Here is a 19,056-nt window from a genome sequence, read left to right on the forward strand (position 1 = left end):
ATAAATCCTGGCCCCACCAGTGGCCCTTCAGACTGTCTCAGCCATACAACTGTCACCCACATTCAGAGGGTCTAATTTGGTCCTATATTGATTCCCCTGCTGTCAGACTGGAGTTGGTGAGCTCCCATTAGCTCAGGTCAGCTGTTTCTGTGGGTATCCTCATCATGGTCTTGACCCCTTTGCTCATATTCTCACTCCTCCCTCTCTTAGACTGGACTTTGGGAGCTCAGCCCAGTGCTTCGCTGTGGATCTCTGCATCTGCTTCCATGAGTTGCTGGATGAAGGCTCTATGATGACAATTAATGTAGTCATCAATCTTATTGCAGGGGAAGGACAGTTCAGGCACCCTCTCCATTGCTTAGGGTCTTAGCTGGGGTCATCCTTGTGGATTCTTGGGAATTTCCCTAGTGCTAGATTTCTTGCTAGCCCCATAATGGCTCCATCGATCAATACATCTCTTTCCTTGCTCCCCCCCTTCTGTCCTTCTTCCATTTTGATCATCCTGTTCCCTCGTGTTCCCTCCACTTCCCTTCCCCTCCTCCTCCCCTCCATCCACCCTCCCTTTTTCCCCCACCCCCATGTTCCCAATTGTCTCAGGAGTTCTTGTCTGTTTCCCCTCTCAGGGGCATCCACGTATGTCTCTGTTAGGGTGCTCTTTGTTAACCTAGCTTCCTGGAAACAACCTAGATGCCATGTGAATTTTACAGTCATAGAACCAAAGAAAGAAATGAGTGCATATTTTAGTTAGTGTTCCATTGCTGTGAAGAGTCCATTACCAAGGCAACTCTTATAAAAGGTAGCATTTAATTTCAGACTCATTGTTCCAGAGGGTAGTTGAGTCCATGACTGTCCAGGCAGAAAGTAGACAAGCATGGTACTGGAGTAGCAGCTTTTGATCTGCAGGCAATAGTCAGCAAGCAGAGAAAAAAGAAACACAAGGCCAGGTGTGGGCTTGTAACATGAGGGTCCGGCTTGTTGGGGTTTCTGTCCCGCCCGGTACCCCACAACTGGCAAGTCCCAGAGAAAATCAATCAATCACACAGAGATCTCTATAAGTTATAAAGCTGATTGGCCCATTAGGTCAGGCTACTTATTAGTCCTTGTAACTTATATTAATCCATTATCATTAACTATGTTAGCCACACGGCTCAGTACCTTTCTCAGTGTGACAGCTTACATGTTGCCTCTTCGGTGGTCTGCACAGGAATGGCGGAGGGAACTTCTCCTCCCTAGCCTTCTCCTATTCTCATTGTCCCGCCTCTACTTCCTGTCTGGTTGACCCACCTATACTTCCTGCCTGGCCAATCAGTGTTTTATTAAAATACATGATTGACAGAATACAGACAATTATCCCGTACCATTTCTCTCTCTCTCTCTCTTTTTTTTTAAACAGGAAAATATCCATAGTCCATTTGCTGGGAATGTGGGCGTAGTATTTCAGGCTCCTACAAAGTGGCACCCAACGTGGTTGAAAAGGAAAAAAGAAAAGATACCACCCTGAATGTTGGAATGAAAGGCATTAGAATAAGGTGGAGGAGGCCTTTTGTCCTGTGAAGCTCCTGGATAACCCCCTCCTTGGTATTTAGGTGAAAGATCAAGAATTTGCCACTGAGCGTGCACTCTTAGCCTTATTTGAATTGACCAATGGAATGAATCCCCATAACCACGCTTTTCGCTTCTGTTCCCGTGCTTTTGCTCTCCTATAAAAACCCCTCACCCCAGCCTGACGGGCGCGCAAGTCTTCCGAGAGACCTTGTCGCCCCAGGTACCTGTGTATTCGAATAAACCTCTTGCTGTTTGCATCAGTAAGTGTAGTTTCGTCTGATTCGTGGGTTGGGGCCTCTTTCGTAAGGAAGACATCCCTCGGGGGTCTTTCAGTGGTAACTAAATCCACTTAAAAACCTGAGAGAGCTTAAAAATAAGGAAAGGAGAGTTTAACACAGATTTTGCTGTTTTCTAGGGCGTGCTGTAGAGAGATTTCCTGTTTCAGCATTAGCGGCAAAAAAAAAAAAAGCTGCGCCATTTTAAAACGCGGCTTCCTGGGCCCTGCCACCGGTGCAAACTCCGGCTATGGAGCATTTCTGGGCCCAGACATTTGTGTGCCCACTCGGGGTCGGGAACAAAGTAGCTGAGACCATGTTCTTGGCTCGGTTCTTCCTGCCTGAGTAAGCGGTGGGATCAGGTCTACTAGAACGTGGCAGTTTTGAAATACCAGTTTCTGGGCTGTGCTGCCATCGCTATCTCTGTCTGGCTCCTGCGGGAGACAGAGCTCTTGAATGGAACATTTGAAGTAAAGTGCTACAATTTGTTTGATGGCAACTATACTCAATGTGTGCCCAAAAGGGGGTCATTGCGTGCTGTGGCTCAGAGGCACAAGCACCTCTGCTATGCTAGCAGTGCAATGTGCAAGGCTCAGAGGAACGAGCAGCTCCACCATGTTGGGCTGGGTAGGGCAAGCAGGCACTACCTGTTTTTGACCTAGGAATGTCACAGCTTAGATTTTTAAGTGCTTAGTGATTTAAAATTGCAAAACAAAAATGCTCCTAGATAGTAAAAAATTACTGATTCACAATAGGACAGATTCAGACATAAAAGACCTCTAAAAGGGTCACAGTGTTGGATGAGTGTACGTAGGCTTGGGAGAGAGAAGAAAAGGAATATAGAGAATAAAGTTAATGCCTAAAAAAAAAAGGGTAAAGTCTTTAAAGAGACAGATTACAGATAGTTATAGATTAAAAGAAATAAAGGAAAATAAGCTACATAAAAATGGAAAATTCACAGAGAGTCTGGATTATGTGCATTGTGTTTTCTTTAAAATTTTTGATTGTGAAGGAGCTAAGTACAGAGAGACATTTCATTATATGGGCTGCCAAGCTAAACCAGAATGGATATCATAAGGGTATAATGACTTCCAAATTTGGGTCTAAGGATATGATGCTTTGGAGAGGGTCTTCTTTCGTTTTCACAGAAGATGAGACTCTATGGATTGCTTCTATCCCAGTATGGTATGATACACTACGCCCTCCTGAAAGGTTGCTGTGAACACCCTCAAAAAATTACTTCGCTAAACCACCGACTGAGATGAACCTGGCACACAGGTTGTACCATGAAAGACCTGATTAACAGCACCCCCATACAGCAGGAAGAAGTTTGGAGAGAAATAACTACGCCCATATTCCCAAATATTGTTTATAAATGTTCTTTTACATTTAAAGGGGGATATGATATAGATATGAATAATTTGTATTGGTATGGATTTTAAGGTCAACTTTGTTATATGTATATGTACTTCTGCTCTTGATTAAGGTATTGTGAATGTGTTGTTCATTTACAAATGTAATGTATAATTAGAAAATACAGGTTGTTAATGGATAATCATCAATAATAGTCAAGCCTGTAGTCATGTTAGATTTTCTAGATATATAGAGATATATTTCAGATAGGCATTCTTCATGTCTTTCAAAGACTACAGAATATGGCATTTAATGTTTTACTAACTTAGGGATTTTCATGACAATGAGACACATCTGCTCCTGGCAGCACCAATCTACTTCAAGAGGAAGATGGGCATTGAATAGGCTCTCCTTATGGAGTTTGATAGCCATCTGGGCAAGAAACTGCTCTTGCCTGGACTGTTGCATAGACTGGACACAGAGAACCCGCAGAGAGAGGACTGCTGAACTTGCCTAAAGGTGAGATATTCTTTCGGGGTTCCTGATTTATAAGTCTACGAGACATTCTGCAGGACACAGCAAAAAGTGACTGAACTGTCTTTGAATTTTTCTTCTTCATGGAAAAGTCTGCTGGATACTATGGGCCTGAAGGCTGAAGATGGATGCCCCAATGGTACAGAGGAACTTTGAGTGACTGTCCAGGCAGCGAGATGTCTCTGTCATTTCTAGAGTTTGGAAGTTGCTTATTTCTTATTTGCTTAGGTAATATTATATCCTTCTGGAGTCTTTGATGGAGTTGAAGAATGGTTAGTCATAGTTATAGTTTTCCTTAGTTATGATAAAAGATAAAATAGATATAAATATTGTAACTGTAATTCTTGCTTGATACCTGTTTTGTTATATGTAATTTTACTATGTTAAAGTTAAAGCCTTTCTTTTTGTTTAAACAGAAAAAGGAGAAATGATGCAGGAGAGTCTTATGTATTTCTGTTGCTTTCATTGGCTAATTAATAAAGAAACTGCCTGCCCTGATAGGTCAGAACATAGGTAGGCGGGGAAGACAGAAGTGAATGCTGGGAGAAAGAAGGCAGTGAGGCAGACGCCATGCAGCTAGCCCCCAGGTCAGACATGCTGAATATTTCCTGGTAAGCCACCACCTCGTGGTGCTACACAGATTACTAAATATGGGTTAAAGCAAGATGTGAGAGTTAGCCAATAAGATGCTATAGATAATGGGCCAGGCAGTGTTTAAATGAATACAGTTTCCGTGTAATTATTTCAGGTAAAGCTAGCCGGGAGCTGGGACACAGCCCTCCGTTCCTTTTACATGGGCTTTTGAAACCTCAAAGTCTACCCTCAGTGAAGTCTTCCTTGATAGGGCCACACCTCCTCCAATAGGACCACATGTCCTAATCCTACCCAAATAGTTCCACCATCTGAGACCATGCATTCAAACATTTGTGCCTATGGGTCCACTCTCATTCAAGATGCCACAGTGTCTTTATCAAATGCCTTTGTGAGGATATCAGGAAGACCAGCAGAGCCAAGGGGAAACCTCTGCTTGGGTTCCGGGGTTTATCATATAGCTTGCCTAGCTTAAAGATTGGTGTGAGCTTGTTATCTGCTAAGCTCGATGGTCCATTCTAAAAGTTTTCCTCTGTAGTTATGAGGTTGCCAGTTAGATACAGAGATTGCTGGGAAGTGGTTATTAAGAAGCACCGATGATAACCTAAGATAATTTTGGCTCTTGATCTGCAATATTCCACCTCTCCACAATCACAGGGCTTTAGTCAGTTTGTAAAATCTTCAATATAAACGTGGCTTCTTGAGAGAACTTGGCTTTTGGAGAAAACGTCACGTCACCATTATCAGGAAATTTTCTGCTATGAATGAACTGAAATACTATATTCCACTGCAGATTGGATATTAAATATTCCCCCAACTCATGTGTTGGAGGCGTGGTCCCCAGGGTAACTCTCAAGGGCAGGCCTTTTAGGAAGGGTTTGGATCATGAGAGTTCTAACCTAAATCCATTGATTTAACTACAAATGGCTTCATAATCTGATGACGTTTTTGGGAAGTGGTAGAAACCGAGATAAGGGATTTGGTTAGAGGAACTAGGTCACTGAGGGGGTGCCATTGAAGGTCTAGACTTTGTTCCCACGGCCTCACTTTCTTCTCTGCCAATTTCCCATGAGGCGAGTTCAGCATATGACTTGTGCAAGTCAGGTCTCTCATTTCATCATGTGCAGTATGGGGGTCAAACTCAGGGTGTGAGGCTCAGGGGCAGGTATGCCTATAGCCTGACCCACGCAACTATGACAAGAAAAATAATTTAATAACTCTCATTTTACATGATAGGAAAGCTATTTCCTTTATTCAAAGCTAGCAAGTGAGCAGATTTATTGCTACCTGAAATGTTCTCTTAATATAATTTATCTAAAATATATTGACAAATATTGAGAACTTTGAAGAACTTGTAAGAAGGCAGGCAATCATTTAATTTACAAGGTTTATTCTAGAATTGAAACCTACTATTTCACTCCTACTGATCTATGCTACCTTTGTTATTACAAAAAGCGACAGAGACTTTTGTCACAGATTGTGGTAACTCCAAAATAGAGTTTCAAATGAGAAAAGACATATTTTAATATCACTCCTATTCAAAGACATCATGGGTCTCTGTTTAAATATCCTCCCTAGAAACTTGGAAATTAGTTGAACGTTTCTTGGAAATTGTACCAGAGTTATTTTTAAGATTAAAAATACCTGAAACCAGAACTTCAAATTAGAGTCTGTTGTGAACAATCGCATACGTGTCAGTCACTTGTCACTGTCTCATCGCCAGCTGTAAAGGTCTGCAGAAAGCCAGCCTGAGTGCCCCTGCTGAAGGTGGGCCACACAGGGCTGAAGACGAGCACAGGCACCGGGAACAGGTGCTAACGGGAAGATGAGTCTCTCCTTGCAGGCTCAAGGGCTCTTGGTAGAGAGCTACTAACTGACACAGGGCTCACATTGCTATTTCTGCGCGATGGCACACTTCTAAAACATGTGTTTTTGTGAAGTGCAGCAAAGCATATTTATAAGACTTTTGATAACTTTAGATGACTTCTGTTTCCTTGCCTGAGGTGAGTAGACACTGGTCATTCAAGAATGCAGCATTTTGGAAGAAAACCACTATTTCCAACTGTTAACAAAGTTGATAATTCTAAGACTTATCTTCTCCAGGTCAGGAAGAATTACTTAAGCTACAAAATGTCTAAATAAATGATCTATCCATAGAATTTTAGAAAATACAAAACAAAAACAAAAAACTCTCAACAATACCCCACCTGTCTCAACATATCATCCTGGAATTTGGGAACCATTCGTGCTTTTCCAAAAACTCCATTTTCACTTTTTAGGATCATAGAGATAGATAGACACAGTCATGGATTTTGCTAGATACAAGGCCTTGGCAGCCCACTGCTGAAAGGCTTCTGAAGGCAGAGTTTTCTATGGGTTTATCTGAGTACCAAGCATAGGATCCCAGAGGGTCAGTTCAGTTCACCACTCTGAGAACTGCAGTGGTTTCATTTCGCCACTCCTCTTGAAGACCTAAAAATAAGGTGGTACATTGTGGAGTTTCAAGTGTTGTCTTACTACATTGGCGAGTTTTAGTTTTTGAAAATTGATCTCTCTCTTTGGAAGGAGAGGAAGTCACAGGAGGCCAGCGTACGGTAGATCCTGAATGGTCACACCCACATCACTGGAAAAAAAAAAGCAAAATAAAGAAAGAAACAAAACCACCTACCAGTCTTTTAAATTTATTATGCCAGTATTGGGAAAAAATTTACGGTTTAAAAATTTTCAATGCACATTGTACAATGAAAAGTAGACTTTAATGAAAACCTGGGGAAATACGGGACTAATGAGATGCTTGTTTAAAGTCTAGAGCCACTGTTGGTAGATGCTAATCCAGAAGGGAGGATACCACATATCGTACATGTCATGGGAACCAAATTTTGTAGGGTTAAAGACACTGGTATTTAAATCAGAGAAAAAAAGATAGGTTGGTTGTAAAATTTATTTTTTTGTATTCATTCCAATGAGTTTGACAAATTTATTTTAATTGCATTTACTGTGTATTTTTGGTGCTGAAGCCTGAATTCAGATCCTGCACTCTACCACGATAACAGTTACTCTGTCAATCTAACTGACTTAAGAAGTATCTAGATCAGTAAAGTACACCTTTAGCTGTGTCTCTGAGTATATGTACAGAATGGACCGAGGGAAAACCTCTGAATGTGCTTGCCGTCATCCCATAGGCTAAGAGGCCTGAAGGGTCCAAAGGAGTGGTTCTCAACCTGTGGGTCAATTTACTGACAGGCAAATCTCTGTCTCTAAAAGTATGATTCTTAACAGCAGCAAAATTATGTAGTAACACGAATATTTTTATGTTTGGGGGTCAGCACAACATGAGGAACTGTATTAAAGGGTCGCAGCAGCAGGAAGGCTGAGAAGCACTGCTCTCGAAGGTGAGGAAAGAGAACACCTTGCTGCTGCCAGGGGTCCACTCTGCTTCCTGCTACCACCACAGAAGCTGCTTTGTCATGCTCTCCGGCCATGACGGACTGAAGCCTTCAAACCCATGGGGAAAAGTAAATCCTCTTCCTAGAAGCGGCTTTCCTCCGGAATTTTACCCCAACAATAAGAAATGGACATAAACACCCTACCCCTAACTGAACAATTTAAATAACCAGCCAGTTAAGAATACTTGCTATTTGAAATGGGAAAGTCTTTCATAATTAAAAAAAATATAGTCATAATCTCTATGTCAAACACTGGGTCAAATTCTGGGGTAAAATGTTAGCAAAAGTAGTCCTGAGATGTAATATGTCTGGACGTTTTTTATTTGATTTAGGGAAAAAAAAACTACCACAAATTGAAGATGAAATATTAAAAGTCCATCTTCGTGGCAAAGGTTAGGATAATACTCAGATCCACAGTGTTCTTCATGTCTATTTTTATTCTTGACCTCTTGCAAAGTCTCAGGCACATCCTTATGAAGAGGACACACTTTCCACAAGGGAGTTCCAAGAGTAAGTTTCCTTAGGGTAGTATCTAACAGTTGTCTGGTCATTTCATCACAAGAATTTTGATTGATGTCTAAACAAAAAAATTTGGGAAAGACCCAAGCATAGGAAAACAAAACAAAACAAAACAACAACAAAAAACCCAGGCTGTGGAGCTGGAGGCTCCAGGCATCTTAGCTGTCTAAGACCAGTTCAGACCAGTTCCAATCTCATCCATGAAGCCTTCTTGAATTTTTTTTTTTTAATTCGGACTAATTTCACTTTCTTTTACATAACCCAGTCTTCTCTCCTGCTAGTGTGTGTTAGATTTCTTATATTATGGGTATGCCTAGGCTTGGGAGCTTAGCCTCTTGAGGGTAGGACCCTCACTGATACACCTTGTGTTTGTCCATAGATCCCTATAGTGCATTGAGCATAAATGAAGCACTCAGAGTAATACTCATGACTAAGTTGGTAAATATGACCACGAAGAAGCTTTGGATTTCCTAAAGAGGTTCATTGCAGCTCTCCCAAGACAGAACCGAACCTCACGGTGCTGTCAAGGAAACAGATCAGAGAAGACTGAACACAGATCAGGGATGTGGGCTATTGCCAAGATCAGCTCAAAGTCCAAAGAAGCACACATAACCTGGAGGGCAGCTTCTAAAACCATTGCCCACACAACCGCTTATTTTGTCTTTCATTAAAATGCTCCCCAAGTCAAAATGTTCACTTGGGCTAAGTAATGCATTTTTCTATGAGCATTTTTAATGTTGTTCCCCCTCCCTAAAAACCAAAGCAGGAAGGTCATTTATTAATATCCCTACTTCCTATGCTAGATAGGATGCTCAAGTCAAGTAGGTAAATGACCTAAGCACTCTGTCCCCTCATTGTGGGGCCTCCTCATAAAGTGAGCGCCAGGACAACGCTCTTGGTCTATTCTTCCTAGCAGTATGCCTGGCATCAGAAATAAAAACCCAACTTGTAATAGCACCTATAGTTTGCAAGAATCCGATTTCAGTGCACTAAGGTCTCTTACAAGCTGGGCAATTATCACTAATCAAGCAACATGAAAAAGATGCTTGTATTTTACAGGCTTATTATGTTGGGATATTAAAGGTGGCCAGGGTGCATCATCCAGCTTGAGTTTGGCAATGCGCTTGATAATGTTCTATAAAGTCTCTTCATTAAATCTGATTTGGCTTCTGTGGTCATGTTGTGGTTTTAGAGAGAAACAAAATTAACGAGATATGGAAACGAAGGAGGAAGCAGTCACTGAGTTCTTTAGGACCAAGTTTATTTGCTCACTTAAAAAAAAACAACCAACTTTAATTTGATTTATTTCCACAAAACACTGATCTTTAAAATCCAAATTCCTTTTAATTCAAGTCTCCGCATGTGGTGTCCCTGTCCTGAAGGAAGGCGAGTGGAAGGTATATTATCAAGTTGGTCACGGGGTCCTCATTGCTGCATAGACAGGGAGCCTCGAAAATACTGAGAAAACTGTGTAGGTTCCCTATGGCCAACTGACACCTACATCCTTTCCTAGACATAGACTTCCTAAGGGGTGAGAGCACATCTACAGTTTACAAATTGTACAACAAATTCACAAGCAAAGTACTACAGAAACGTGAATCCCTCCTGAGACCATGACCGTGGAGCTGTGTATATGTATTAACAGTGACACAGAGCTGGCTTCATATAGGGTATGTTTATTTATAGAGCCGAGGAAGACAGCCTCTACTGAGATCCAGAAAATGTATTCGTAAAAACAAGCATTTAAAACAAACTTCTTCATGACATTTGCAATTGAGCGCAAGTTCTTCGTAGTTCTCATTTGTAATAGAGCCAAGAATTTCCGTAGTTCTATAGTATGAAAATGATAGAATCAAAATGTGTCGTATCCCAAGGCCTTCCCATGGCTGTGTCTTAAGCTCTCGCCTTCATAGACCATGTGAAAGCAAGCAGAGCAAAATGGAAACAGGAAGCATTTGTGCCCGGGGTTGGAATCCAGTTTTGTGCAACGAGGATCCGTCCTTCTCTCTAGTACATTTAGTGTGGATTGCAGTGAGCTCTGTTGCTCAGCTAGAGAAAGGCATTCTACACAGTGCCCCGCAAAGGCTCAACTGTTTCAGGCTTGGTTTCCTCCCTGCGGTGGTGTTGCGAGAGTTACTGGATCCCGAGGATTGTAACTTCATCAGTGGATTAAAGTCTACAGCTGGACAGGCTACAGGAGGGAGGGACAGAGTAGAAGCAGGTGAGTGGAGGGTATGCTGTCTCTTGGCTTCCTGACAGCCGATACTGTGCGGCTTCCCTGTGCCTTGCCCTCCTGCTATGCTTCTGCCTGCCACAGGCCCGAGCGCAGTGGAACCAGCTGACCATGGGCTTCTCAGGCCATAGACAGAAGCCTTTCCTCTGAAGTGATGGCAGGCCTTTGTCACAGCAGTGCAGTGACTAATGCACTGGGCTTGTGATTTCTAAAGGGAAGGACTGGGTACCTACAGCTTTCAAAAGAGCACTGAACACAAACTTATCTCTAATTCAAAGTTTTTCAGACAAGGTTCCATCACGTATTCCAAGGTGTCCGAGCCCTTCTGTGACGTGCAGACTGGAGCTGAGATCCTCCTGCCTAAGCCTCCAGAGGACTAGGGCAGAGGACTAGGGCAGAGGACTAGGGCAGAGGACTAGGGCAGAGGACTAGGGCAGAGGCTGCCACAGCACCGGGCACAGGAAGAGGTTCTAGCAAACATGCTGCCGTCACATCTAACATGGTAATTGCTTCGATCTCATAAAACGTACCTTTTATGAGACCTAAAAATGTTAAGAAAGGTGAGATAAGAGATTCAAAAAGAGTTTTATAATAGATAGGAGATGAAATCTTATACTAAATAACATGACTCTTATATAATTATCCAATATTGGGTCAGAAACATGACTTTGTAAAAACCGCAATGAAATTCACTACTAAATATTCATTTACTTCAACATTGACATTTTTATGATTAGTTTTATTAACAAGATAATATGTTCACACACTCACACCTTTTATAACAGATCTACTATTCACAATGTTTGATTTGAAACAGCAAATACTCAGTTGAACATGAAGGAAGAAATGAGATTTGCTTTCTATGCAGTTGGCTAAGTTATATTTAGGAGTAAAAGTTAACATTAGTATTTAAAACCCTCAATTTTCAAGGCGTTGTCAACGTAACCGGAAGTCTCTTCTCAGGCCACAGGACTGCCCATGAGTCTTTCTTGTCGGAGGGCAATTAATCTCCGGAACCACTTCTCTTCAGCTTCGGCTTTCTCAATAAACAACTACAGTGAAAAAGAGCAGAAGGCAATGTTACTGTGCGTCAGCAGGTTGGACCTGACGTGACACGACACACATCTCTGAGATGGAAGACTCCCTGAGCAGCGGCGTGTACTACTCAGCTCCTGAAGGGTACATCGCTGCTTAACCCACCCACTCGAGTTAGCGCTCAGCAGCTGGGGAGCAAAGGAACAATCTGAACGTTGTTTCACTTACTGGCCATTTCACACTCTATGTCTGTGAGTTCATTGATGAGAAACACCAATCACATCATTGCAGAGAGACAGTAAATGGTATTAGTGACAGCTCACATCTGAGAAACCAGGGCTGAGCTAGCATTACAACTTCTACTGCCAGTTTCAAAAAACTATTTTCCTTCTTTGACCATGTTTCTTAAGTACAGCATCATTCTAGCAGGCAGGAAACGTGTAGACAACACCAGACTCGAATATACATAAGCAATCCTAAGGCCTGAGGCCAGCTGCCCATCTGCAGCAAAGAGAAGCCATGAACCCTTTCCTGCATGTCTTCCCAAGGGTCAGAATAAAGGGGGACTGCTTGGGTGACTCTGAGAAGACTCATCAGGTTTAAGGGTCTCACATTTGGATGAGCTAGAGAATTGTCATCTTGATACTTGATAGCCGTGGGGATGCTGTCAGGGTCTATTTCCTTTCCAGTGCTGGGTGGCTCCGCAGTTCCTGATGCTGGTCCTGATGCTGGTCCTGATGCTGGAGGCGCATGTTTCACTTCGCTTGGTTCTACCGACTGAAAATGCAACACAGCAATCTAAGAATAATCCATGTTTAGAGAATGGGTTTCTTAATATTTAATACTGAACTGTAACATGAGGGGGCCGCCTTGTTGGGGTATCTGTCCCGCTCAGTACCCCACAGTTGGCAAGCCCCAAAGAAAAATCACACACAGAGTCTACATTAGGTTATAAACTGATTGGCCCATTGGGTCAGGCTTCTTATTAGTCCTTGTAACTTATATTAATCCATTATCATTATCTATGTTAGCCATAATGGCTCAGTACCTTTTCCAGCGGGGGCAGCTTACATGTTGCTTCTTCAGTGATCTGCGCAGGAGTGCCGGAGGGACCTTCCTCCTCCATAACCTTATTCTATTCTCTTTGCCCTGCCTCTACTTCCTGTCTGGTTGACCCGCCTATACTGCCTGCCTGGCCAATCAGCGTTTTATTAAAATATAATTGACACAATACAGACAATTCTCCCGCATCACTGAACAATGATTGCTCTAGTAAGTCTCCTCTGAGATGTTAGTCATCTCAAAAGGTTCCACATTACTGAATGGAAAAAAATTGTTACTCAAAGAAACAAAAGTGTGGAGGGAATTTTTTCATTTCCTATGATCAGCGTACTTTTCTTATGATATCACTGTTTAGCCTTATACTATTAAAATACACATACACATAATACATGCATACATGCACACACATATATACATATTTGGTGTCTGAAAATAAAAATGTTACAATATACTTCTAATATTTAGTTGGCCTCAGAAAGTTATCCTTAAAATACCTATCTATCCATGTTAGCTACAATTTACATACCATATTATGGATTTGAGCAATTTACAAAATTAGACAACCGTTATCATGATCTATTTCAAAACATCTTAATTATTCCTTCCAACATTCCATATCTCTTAGCAATCACTCCTTATTTTTTATAACCTCTTGATGATGGCTTTGTCTATTCTGGATCTCTGTGTAAAGGACCATGCACTAATGGTTTTCTGTGGCTGGTTCTTTCATTGAGCCTAGTATTTTAAAGAGCCTTACATGTTAGAACATATCAGTACTTCTTTTTTGTAGTTGCTAAATAATATTACATTGTATGGTCTGCACATCACCCACTGATGGACTCATGTGTTATTTTTTAAGATTATTTAAAATAGTTTAAAATAAATAAGAGTTTGTAAAAGAAAGGTACATCATATTCTGTAAGAATAAAAATACATTTGTTGCTTTTTTTTCAAACTATATGCAGTGTTTGCCATGGCCCACACTGTTACAAGCGCTGGGAACACAAAGACTGATAACCCACTGTTCCTGCCATGAAGGAACCATGGCACGGGCTGACTCAGGAGGAGGCCTGAGGAGGGGCTGATTAGCAGCCAGGTTATAGGGATTATACGGATCAATTAGGTAAGAATGTGAAGTTAAAATTAAAATATAAAAGAGACATCCTCTGTAGTCTTTATCTCTGTGGTCTATAGTTATGGATCCAATTCCTTTACTTTCTATTTTCTTTTGACTTAAATCTACTTCTTAACATCCATTTTTAAAATGAAGTTCAAAACAAATATTATTATGAAAAATGTCTACAGGATGAACTATGCATAAATTAATTAAGTTTTTTCAGATTACTTTATCTTCAATTTGGAGACCTATCAATTTAGCCATATCATCAAACACTGCTTGATAAGCCCTAGCTAGCTACCAAGGGATAGGTGCCCTGTAGTTTTGCTGCTGAGCTTTATTGTCTGAGTGAACATGTTAAAGCATATATAATATATATAATACATTAATTATATACATTAACATATATAATTATTAATAATAGCAGACTTTGCCAAGAAATTAATAAGAATGATGGGCACTGGAGAGGTGAGTCTAGTTTAGATTTGGTACCTAGGCACAATATCTTTTATTTAGGAGGTACAATTTATTTTTATTTTTTTGGAGGTAAAATTTTAGACCTGAGGAATAAGAACAGCTAGGCACATAAAGACAGAAAAGGATGCTTCCGCCAATGTGTACAATCTGAGAGGAGGAAAATGAGAGGGAGGCCCGAGGAGAGAGTGTAGCTAGCCTTGGTGGCTGCTTGCTCAGCCCAGCCACACCTCCATTCAGCTCCAGCATAGGAAATGGGTTCAGGCAGAGAGGCCGGGGACTGGGAGAATCACACTTTGCTTCACGCACCCTAGGAGGCACACCCTTGTGGTACCTAACCTGAAACCTGCTCCTCAGATACTGTAGAAGGGAAAGTCCTTATGTGGTGTGATTAGTTTGTGTGTGTGTGTGTGTGTGTGTGTGTGTGTGTGTGTGTGCGTGCATGTGCATATGCTAGATGTTAAAGCCAGAGTTCAACGCTGGGTGTTGTTCCTCAGGTACTCTCTAAGTTGTTTCCTGGTCCAGGGTCTCAGGGGCCTGGAGCTCACCAAGCAGGCGAGGTCAGTGAGGGAGGGGATCATACCTGTCTCCGCTTTCCCCAGTGCTGGGACTACAAACACAGCACCACATTTTTATATGAGCTTCTGGAGACGGAACCCAGGTCCCCATGCTTACATGACACATACCCGATGTACTCAACCATCCCTTAATCCCAGATGAATTAATTCGTAATGGTAAGATTTATTCATTGCTTAAGCATTTTATTTGATTCAAACATGAATTCATTTTCACGCTAAAGAAGCTGGTCTGCATGTATGGGAGAGACTTTTACTTCTATAAACAAAATGGCCCTGAAGGCTACACTTCTGGGAAGATATCAAACAAGAGCAGAAATTATTACAAACTAGAGACATCTGTGCCACAATCTGTTTCCAAATGAAGGCATGCTTGTCAAGACTAAACCTAATAATCAATGATATTCACATGAACAACATTAACTTTTATGGGCACTAAGAAGAAAGTTATTAAACTTTATTTGGCAGTTTTATTATATTTTGGAGTCAATCTCCCCCTTCCATGTCATCTAGATTTCAAACATTTGAATAACTCTGGGCCTAGAAGGTACATGGCCCTACAGATAAAGTTATGATACACATTTATGGAACTGAGTTAAAGGCAAGCCCAATATTCTGCATGGGGAAAGGGGGACACATGTCAATTCAATAAGACTCAGTAAAACAACTTTGGCAGGCCATGTTTCCTCATAAAGATGACCTGTCTCCGTTCCTCAGGCAGGAGATGCTGACCACAGGCTGAACTGCCTTGAAAAGATGTGGAGAAGCTGGGGAATTCTCCCTCTTCAAGTGGCAGAGAAAACATTCTCATTACAGAGCCAATGAACCTCACTCTGTTTTTTCCCATGCGTATTATCCCCTGTGTGTGTGTGTTCCATGTGTGTGCTGGCATACATGCATGGAGGCTGGGGGAGGACACAGAGTTCTGTTTTATTACTCCATGCACTGAACCTGGAGCCAGGCTGCCTGCCTGGAGGACCCAGAGGCCCTCCTGCTTCTACCCCACAGCACACATGTGGTCACACCTGGCTGTTTTCTGGTATTTTCCCCTCTGCGTGCTGGAATCTAAACACATATTCATGCTTGCAAGAGCTCTTGCTCACCAAGCCATTTCTTCAGTCCCAACATTAATAAAAGTACAAATAAACATATAAGTTAAAACTATCAAAAGTTAGGGTTGAAGAATGGGAGCTGTTGAATGGTTGAGTGCATTTGTAAAATCAGTAGCTGCTCCGTAGCTAAGTGACAGAAACTCCTAAAAGAAAATTGTTGCTCAACCATAAAATTGGACCTCAACACAGGTCCACAGAATGCCTGGCTTTGTGCAATACTGCCACCTGGTGGTACAATTGGACAATACGTTCTAATCTTAACACAAATGCCCAAATTGTGCAGGGTTATCTACAACTCTCCTTTTGAACACAGGGATTATCTGCCAACCATATCAATCAGTCGTTGGCTAAATAACCTGTGCCAGGTTTATGTGGGAAAACATCCTGAAAACAAAGGACATCTTGTCTTCTAAAGCTAATGATGTATCAAGGATCTATCACATCCCCAAACTTCCTGGGTAAGGTTTCAGAGTTAAACTAGTTTAATCAATATGTATTATAGGGTGCCCACAGTGTCTAGAACGTTATTGCCAAGGGGCATTTTCTTCCTGGTGACAGTTCTCTAGCTTAATTAGTGGACTTAACTCCTAAGGAAACTGACACCAATTGAAAGGGTGGCTAGCACGGACAGCCTTTTTAAAGAGGCAAACTTTAACTAAGAGCACAAAACTGTCCAGGAGAGACAGATATGGAAGCTCGGGCCCTGGGTGATTTAGTCCCCAAGAGAGTTAATCTTTGCTATGCATCAAGGATAGCCCATCACGTCTGCCCAGGCCCTGGATGAAATAGTACTCAGGATAATTTACTTCTCTTTGCTAAGTAATCTCCTCATAAATAATTCATCTCTTAGGCATCCTGAGTCCTGGCCTTCCACTGCAGACACAGACATTTCAGACTAGAGAGCGAGGCCACTTTCTAAGCTAATAAATTGCCCCTCGTTTTATGTTTCAGTGGAGTATAAATTTATCCTTGTTAGCTCATCACTGTTCCTCTGAGCATCTCGGGTGCAGTTACTAATAGCAGTCACGTGCTGGAGGGCTTCAGCTCTACTGTGTACTCAAAGGGGAATGCCCTCTCCAGCATGTGCTCTGTTGACACTAATCCTTCCCATGTACGCTTTCATGAAGGAAAACATGAATTAACAGTAAACGTAAAGAGAAACAATATTTAGAACCAGACAGGAAACTGTCATAGGACAAAACCCAGTCTACAGATTCTAGACTAGGATTTTCACAGGGAAAACTTGCTCACTGATTGTAAGAATGTCAATAAGAATGGATGTCAGAAAATAAATTCAAGGCCAAGCCCTCAATAAATACATTCTTTTAGATGGAAGTCTTTACACTATGCAGATTGAGATAGTAAACAGACAGGCATATATCTATGAATACCATTTCATCGCTGTGGCTTCCAGGAGCTGAGATGATAACACTACTAAAGCTCAAATGCAGCAAACACAGCAACAACCCAGGACTACAGGTGACCCAAGGCTATCCAGTCCTGTAGCTGAAAGAAACCATACACTCAACTCACGTCTTTGTATGTTCTATGTTAAAAAATAATCTGGTAATTAGAAGAGAAAGTGGGAAGTAGCCTTGAAGGCACTGGCACAAAAGACCACTTCCTGAAGATAACACCAGTAGCACAGACACTGAGATCGACAATTAATAATAAATGGGACCCCCTGAAACTGAGAAGCTTCTGTAAGGCAAAGGACACAGTCAACAAGACAAAATGGCAAAAAATCTTCACCAACCCCACATTGGATAGAAAGTTGATGTCCAAAATATACAAAGGACTCAAGAAACTAGATATCAAAATATCAAATAATCCAATTAAAAAATGGGGTACAGATCTAAACTGAGAATTCTCAACAGATGAATCTCAAATGGCAGAAAGGCACTTAACAACCTTAGCCATCAAGGAAATGCAAATCAAAATGACTCTAAGATACCATCTTACATCTGTCAGAATGGCTAAGATCAAAAACACCAAGGATTGCTTACGTTGGAGAGGATGTGGAGTAAGGGGAACACTTCTTCATTGCTGGTGAGAGTGTAAACTTTGAAAATCAGTATGGTGGTTTCTCAGAAAATTGGAAATCAGTCTACCTCAAGATCCAGCAATACCACTCTTGGACAGATATCCAAAGGATGCAGTCCCATACCACAAGGACATGTGCTCAACTATGTTCATAGCAGCATTACTCATAATAGCCAGAATCCTAGATACCCCTCAACCAAAGAATGGCTAAAGAAAATGTGGTACAATTACACAGTGGAGTACTACTCAGCAGTAAAAATAATGACAACTTGAAATTTGTGGGCAAATGGATGGAACTAGAGAAAAACCACCCCAAGTGAGGAACCCAGACACAGAGAGACAGACACGTTATGTGCTCACTCATAAGTGGAGATGTTAAACATAAAGCAAAGGTAACCAGCCTACAGTCCACAACCCCAGAGAAAACAGGAAACAAGGAGAACCCTAAGACAGACATATATGGATCCCCCTGCCCAGGAAGAGGAAGCAGACAGGTTTCTTTGGCAAAGCAGCAAGTGTGTGTGTGGGGGGGGGGGACAGGGAAGGATGGTAGAGAAGTGAGGAGAGGAAGGGAGTTGGGAAAGAACATGAGGGATTGGGAAGGTTGAGTTGGGTGAAGGACAGAGAGGGAAAACAAGGAAAGAGATACCTTGAGAGAGAGGACATTATGGGATTAGAAAGAAATCAGGCACTATGGAAATTCCCAGGAATCCACAGGATGACCCCAGTTAAGAATCTAAGCAATAGTGGAGAGGGTACCTAAACTGCCTTTCTCCTGTAATCAGATTGATGACTACCCTAATTGTCATCATAGAAACTTCATCCAGTAACTGATGGAAGCAGATGCGGAGATTCACAGCTAAGCACTAGGCCAAACTCCTGGAGTTCAATCATAGCGATGGAGGAGCGATATCACATGCAAAGAGGCCAAGACCATGATGGGGAAACTCACAGAAACAGCTCACTCAAGCTAGCGGGAGCTCACTGACTCGGACTGACAGCTGGGGAAACTGCGTAAGATCAAGTTAGGCCTTTGAATGTGAGTGACAGTTGAGAGGCTTGGGCAGTTTGTGGGACCAGCAACAGTGTAACTAGTATTTATCCCTAGTGCATGAAATGGCTCTTTGGAAATCATTTCCTGT

General features: G+C 41.8%; 1 protein-coding gene across 2 annotated transcripts in view; it reads right to left on the reverse strand.

Moving 5' to 3' along the window:
- Positions 1-9,507: 9,507 nt before the first annotated feature.
- Positions 9,508-19,056, reverse strand: part of Rsrc1 (arginine and serine rich coiled-coil 1) — a 290,122-nt gene continuing 280,573 nt past the window's right edge. For both annotated transcript variants that reach the window (XM_048424583.3, XM_048424582.3), the window contains exons 9-10: positions 12,144-12,308; positions 9,508-11,548 (exon numbers count right to left, since the gene is read on the reverse strand). In XM_048424583.3, coding sequence (XP_048280540.1) covers positions 11,456-11,548; positions 12,144-12,308 — 258 coding nt within the window. In that variant the 3' untranslated portion in view covers positions 9,508-11,455. The remainder of the gene's footprint in view (positions 11,549-12,143; positions 12,309-19,056) is intronic.

The sequence above is a fragment of the Myodes glareolus genome, chromosome 20 (genome assembly GCF_982192425.1).
Source record: "Myodes glareolus chromosome 20, mMyoGla1.1, whole genome shotgun sequence".
In the NCBI taxonomy this organism is placed as follows: Eukaryota; Metazoa; Chordata; class Mammalia; order Rodentia; family Cricetidae; genus Myodes; species Myodes glareolus.